General features: G+C 40.2%; 1 protein-coding gene across 1 annotated transcript in view; it reads left to right on the forward strand.

Moving 5' to 3' along the window:
- LOC138947803 (uncharacterized) overlaps positions 1-6,000 on the forward strand; it is a 217,600-nt gene that overhangs the window by 47,112 nt on the left and 164,488 nt on the right. Inside the window, exons 6-7 of the mRNA XM_070319361.1 lie at positions 4,186-4,310; positions 4,762-4,772. Of these exons, the coding sequence (XP_070175462.1) occupies positions 4,186-4,310; positions 4,762-4,772 (136 nt within the window). The remainder of the gene's footprint in view (positions 1-4,185; positions 4,311-4,761; positions 4,773-6,000) is intronic.

A 6,000-nucleotide genomic window follows, 5' to 3' on the forward strand; every position in this document is an offset into this window, starting at 1 on the left:
GGTGTGTGCGACGTTCCTCTTGTACTGAACACCGGTTGGTGATTCGACAAGAAGTTGAGAACCAGTTTTGTCTACCACCTTGTATGGTTCCGGCTCAAAAGTGGTTGACAACTTGTCCTGTCTTTTCTGCTGAAGCAACACGTCATCACCCACATCTATCTTTGTTTCTGTTGCACGGCGCTTATCATCGGCATACTGTTTCCCTATTTCTTTCCGGATTTTGTCGCGGTCACCGATGTTTTCATCAAGTTCGGCCTTGACGATGGAATCAATGTCTGGAAGTTTTGTCCGAAGTTTTCGCTTGAAAAGCAGTTCTGCTGGACTAACTCCAGTAGTCTGATGTGGTGTGGTTCTGTATGACAACAGAAATGTGTTCAGTTCTTTTTTCTAGTCTTTGCCTTCGGAGTGTGCTATTTTGATCGCTTTCATCAATGGTCGGTTTTGGCGTTCTACCTCACCATTGGCCTGTGGCCACAATGGCGTTGTGTGCCTGTGCATAATTCCGTGTGTAGTCATGAATTCTTTGAATTCGGTGGAAATGAACTGGGGACCATTGTCCGATTTCAGGGAAAATGGTAGCCCATGTGTTGTGAACATTGTTTCCAGACACTCCACAATTTTTTCTGCTTTTGTATTTCTCAGGACTGCGGTCTTGAAATACCGGCTATAGTAGTCTACTACTACTAGAATCGACTCTCCACTTGGCAACGGACCAAGCAAGTCAACTGCCAAGTCTTCCCATGGACCATCTGGGAATGTGGTTCGAACCATCGGTTCCGGCTTTGACGGCATTCCGACAATTTGACATTCGTGACAAGAACGTACACATTTTTCAACATCTTTGTCAAGACCGGGCCACCACACTTTGGTTCGAATTCTTTCTTTTGTTTTCACCACCCCTTGGTGTCCCTCGCGTGCTATTTCAACAACGCGTTCTTTCAGTGCTTTCGGAATCACAATGCGTGTGCCACGTAGAACAAGTTTCCCAAGGCTGGTCAACTCATCTTTCAGACCCGCTCCCAAGGGTACGACACGGACAGACATAACCTGCTCGAAGCACAACCATACTAATACACTCGAACTCGTAGTTCATTTTGACTGCCTGTTTATTCGTACTGTCTCACTCCGGTAGGTGGCATTGGCGAGTGCACATGTAAGGGAGACAATTCCCCAATCACATCAGTAATGTGTCGTCTGCTATGCTACATCAACTTGACTAAAGTCTGGTCGACCCTTGTCAAATGTCAAGGTCACTCTGGTGACGACTTCGGGTCATGAAATGGAAACTTCTTCTTTTTCTTCTTCTTCTTCAACGTTCGACAGTTGTGTCCCTCATAATAATAGGCCTGCTGATCGTATCAACTCGCAGTTCGGCGAGGGTCTTCCACAGTTCCCCAAAGTTTTGCGTCGGGAATTGTCTCTTCTGGCCATGACAGTGAAACAACATATTTTTGTTTAAACTTATTTTTAGTAAGAGCTTTGACATTTCACTTATTCCCCCCTCTGCTTCTTTACCTCTGTAAACTTGTAGGGGTAGTTATTTTTCGATAATGACCCAGCAACCAAACAAATAACGACCCAGCAACAGCCTGAATCCTCGATAGTGCAATGGGTTGAGAGGTTGTTCTGTTTCGGTACTACTTTTTGCGACTGAAAAGTTCCGAACGCTCTAATGTACGAAGTATACATCTCTGGAGCAAACAATACAAACATACCGCATTTAAATTAACAACTACAGGCCTGAACACATGAATCTCCATATAAAATCCATGAGTTCGGTTGTTTTCTGAATCCAGATCTGCCGTGCTCAAACCGTTCATCACAAGCAATTTCCCAAGGCAAGTAACTCATACTTTGTCTAGCGACAAGAGTAGTTCCCCTTCTTTTCACTCAGTTCCTTCGACAACAGACTGCAATCCGACGGTCAGTTTTCAACAATATTTCATTTAATAAACAGATCACACGCAACCAAATGCACACATCTCATCAATTTAAACAACATAAAGGGGTTTCATACACTATTTTCCCCAGAAAACTTAACTTCATACAGTTTTTAACGTTGGAACACGGGTGCAAAAGTTCGTCTGCTAGTCCCATTTGACGAAAAAACATTATCCTAAGCGATACCAAAACATATACAGAACACACAATATCTGCCTTTGCCGCCACAGCAGAATAACAGCATATCTGTGTACTTGATTTTAGCCCAAAATAGGAAAACTGACAAGAAGTGTTAACAGAATGGAATGATTTGCACGGAACTATACAACCGCGCATTAATCGATCGCCTGCGCAGGTTGACTGGTTGAGAGAATAGGATTCGATCAAACTTTCGCAAAAAAACTCCTCTTTTCTTTGAATAACTGAAGAAAGGAGGAATAAAGAGGTTACACACCTCAAAGCGAGCTTTTTCATGATCCGCGAACTTCGACCATTATTTTCAATAATCACTGAGACTCGGCATGTAACCTCTACATACTCCCATGGTTAATGGATTTTAAACAAAACACAAGTCATGTTGACCTGCCTTATGTTTCAAGGTTACAATGGGATCATATTTTAGTAAAATAGTAAAACAAACTATTCCAAAGCATAACATTGCTATTTTCTTCAATGTTATAGGGCCAGATTTCGTGGTTTATTTTACCCCTGAGCCATCGTGGACCCGTGTCACACACTTTCCCTTTTTTCACAATTTCGTCGTCAGTTTGTGATATGATGTCAATGCGACTCGCTGTTTGTACCTCTGAATCTAAAATGCAACAAACGACTGCGATTCACACGAACTAATCGGAGGCGGTTGGCTTGAAAGAAGCAAGCGATATGCAGAACATTCGTCTGCTTGGAGAAACACGATCTTGTGTGTCCTGACACCTGCTTCCGGACTCCCTTGTTTAAAACTTTCAAAACTTCGAGTTGTACTGATCATGTCTTGATGAAAACATAATTATTTTATGATTTAACAATGTTTGTGTAACAAGCTGTCAATTTATTATTTAGCGCCAAAATGAGGCTTCCGATTGTGTTCATAGACAATCCGTTCTGACTGCACGAAATACATTCTTTGAAAAACGTTCGCTCTTTACGGAGGGCACCTAGAATTTTCTCAAGCGGTGAGTGTTTAAACGAAAGGGTGTTTGTACTGTGTGTAAAAGCCTGACAGTGTCCTGGCCGGAAACAAATGGTTTACGGGAAGCTGTGTGTGCCTTTAAATGTAGCAGCGTAAGATTAAATGTAGCAGTGTTAGATTAAATGTAGCATCGTGGACAAAAACTATCATCCTTGAGCGAGCTGTGAAGCAAAAGGTAATCTGTAAAACTGAATGGAATCCATGTCATAAAGTTGAATGAAGTTGTAGCCAACAATTGTCAATCTTGCCAGAACCGCAATCAACGGTACCGGGGTAAAGGCGGAACTTACATTGTTACACTAAACACCACTTGTATGAAAAGAGAACTGTTACTAAGAAAACTTTAGCACGCTTACAATTTGCTTTTCCTCTTACTTATTGTGATTGTTACTATGTTAACTCCATCATGACACCGCCACAAACAACACCTAAGTCAACCCAAACACAGACATATGTAAGACAATAACCAACATTAAAGATGCAAGATTTTGTCCATTGTAGAAAACCACATACAATTGATAAATATATAAAACGCCAATGAAGAAGGACGCTCAGCTGTAGAGAGAAAGAAAGAAAGAAGAGAAAAGGAAGAAGAAAAAAAGAATAAAAAAAAAAAAAAAAAAATTAGGGTTTCATTCTTTTCATTTATTTTTCAGCTTGAAGCGGACTGCATGCAACTGAGGCACAAAAAAAAGAAAGAAAAAAAAAAGAAAAGAAAAAAAAAAAAGAACCGCAATCAACCTCCAACAATCGAGTTTCTGAATATAACACGATCTAAAAGTCGCAAAATCCATTGTGACAGCTTGCATTTCTGTTTGATAAGTGTGTTAAAAAGGCAAGCAACTTTAAGTTGTGGGTTTGCAAGGTTGTAAAGACTTTATTACAGATGCCTGGTAGAAACTTGTTTTCAGAGTGTGTACAGCAACTTGTACGTGTAAAGTCTAACCAGAGACCTCCGTTACACCATACATACACGTGTACAGAAAGGATTTATTTATCTCATGTGTGTTCTTTGGTATTATTATACAGTTAGGACAAAACATGTTTATTTGCAGCAAAACCATCATGCACATATTACACAAGTTGAATGAAGCATTGACTGTAGAATCCACAGCACATATTCTACAGACAGCTCAATATGAATCGACACTCGCGAAGGAACTTCGCTTTTATTGTCCAGGTGGGTGTTTCACGCTTTGTGTGTATGTATTTATGTATGAGTGCTTTTGACAGTATTTCACACTGATTGTTTATGCATGTGTTATTGAGTCTTTGGGGACAAACCCAGTCCCTTTTAATTGGTTCACTGTTGTTGGGTCGTCATCTCAAATTGATTGGACCTGAACGATTCAGTCTTCTATTATAAGATTCTATTGGTTACCCCTACCTTGCTCTGGAAGCCTTCCTTCCACCACGATGGGTCTACTTCTGCTGCTCGTCTCTCTCGGTCTATCTGAATATTACAGTCAATCTCCCAATCTGTATTAGTTTCTGAACAAGAGTTTTAAAAGGTTGTGAAGCTGTGGCAGTACAAGCTATATATAGATTAGCTTCGCACTGAGCCAGACATTTTTTTTTGAAAGAACGTGAATTGGAAACTATTATTATTATTCACTCTTTTTCTTTTTCAGTGCAAGCAATGGTGAGTGCATTCCTTCCGATATAAGCGTGAAACAACGAACATGAGAGCGAGAGCGAGAGAGAGAAAGAAGAGAAAAAGAAAGAGAGAGAGAGAGAAAGAAAGAAAGAGAGAGAGAGAAGAGAAAGAGAGATAGAGAGAGAGAGAAAGAGAGAAAGAGAAAGAGAGAGAGAGAGAAAGAGAGAGAGAAAGAGAGAGAGAGAGAGAGAAAGAGAGAGAGAGAGAGAGAGAGAGAGAGAGAGAGAAAGAGAGAAAGAGAGAGAGAGAGACAGAGAGGGGACGGAGGGGGAGAGTCAGCGGACAGACAGACAGAATGGCAGATACGCAGGCGCAGGCAGATAGAGACAGATAGACAGACAGAGGAAGGCAGACAGACAGGTCGTTGTTCAAAGTTCTATTCCCATTGAATCGAACAAAACTACCAGAAGACAGTCTTAAACTAAATTGTCGACCCATTTCTCTTTAGAGTTGCATTGGTAAGGTGTTCTGAATATGTTCAGCCTCGAGTTGTTCAATATTTAATGGTAAACAGTATTGTTTCGCTCTACCAGTCGGAATGTATTCATTTTTTAAATTTTTTTTATAATGGTTTGTGTAGATTTTTGAACGATAATATTTCAAACCAAGCTGTATTTCTGACATTCCCAAAGCGTTTGATAACATTTGACAGGAAGGCCTCTTCGGCAAGTTAGAAGTATTCGGAATGCGCGGCCATCTTCTAATCTGGTTTCGAGATTAACTCTCGGGATGAACGCAGGCAGTTGTTTTAAAGAGATCGGACACCGATTGACGAAACAAATTGATTTCGCAAATATTTTGTGTGTGATATTTTCAGAGTGTGATAAAACAAGTATAACAAAAATGAGAGAAATCAATCGGACAGATTTTATTCTACAATCTTTTGAAAATGATGACATGCCAAGATTCAGATAAACGACGGTTGGGTAGTTGAATGGGGTTTCTGCCCGATCACTTAAAACCAAATGACCTATTATGGAGGTGATATTAATTCCTGGTTTACATGTGTTGTAATGATGTGTTTCTATTTGAATTATGGTAACTTGCCTTTCCGATATGGCTGGAAACAGTGTTATTATGTCACGTTTTCGTTGGCTAAAATTGTATCAATTTCTCAATTCGCATGAAGATATTTCCTGAAGCATCTTTTAGATTTGGGGGTAGACCAAAAATCAGACATAAAATAATTATGAACAGTGCTTTATTTTGAAAG

Source organism: Littorina saxatilis, linkage group LG14, assembly GCF_037325665.1.
Source record: "Littorina saxatilis isolate snail1 linkage group LG14, US_GU_Lsax_2.0, whole genome shotgun sequence".
In the NCBI taxonomy this organism is placed as follows: Eukaryota; Metazoa; Mollusca; class Gastropoda; order Littorinimorpha; family Littorinidae; genus Littorina; species Littorina saxatilis.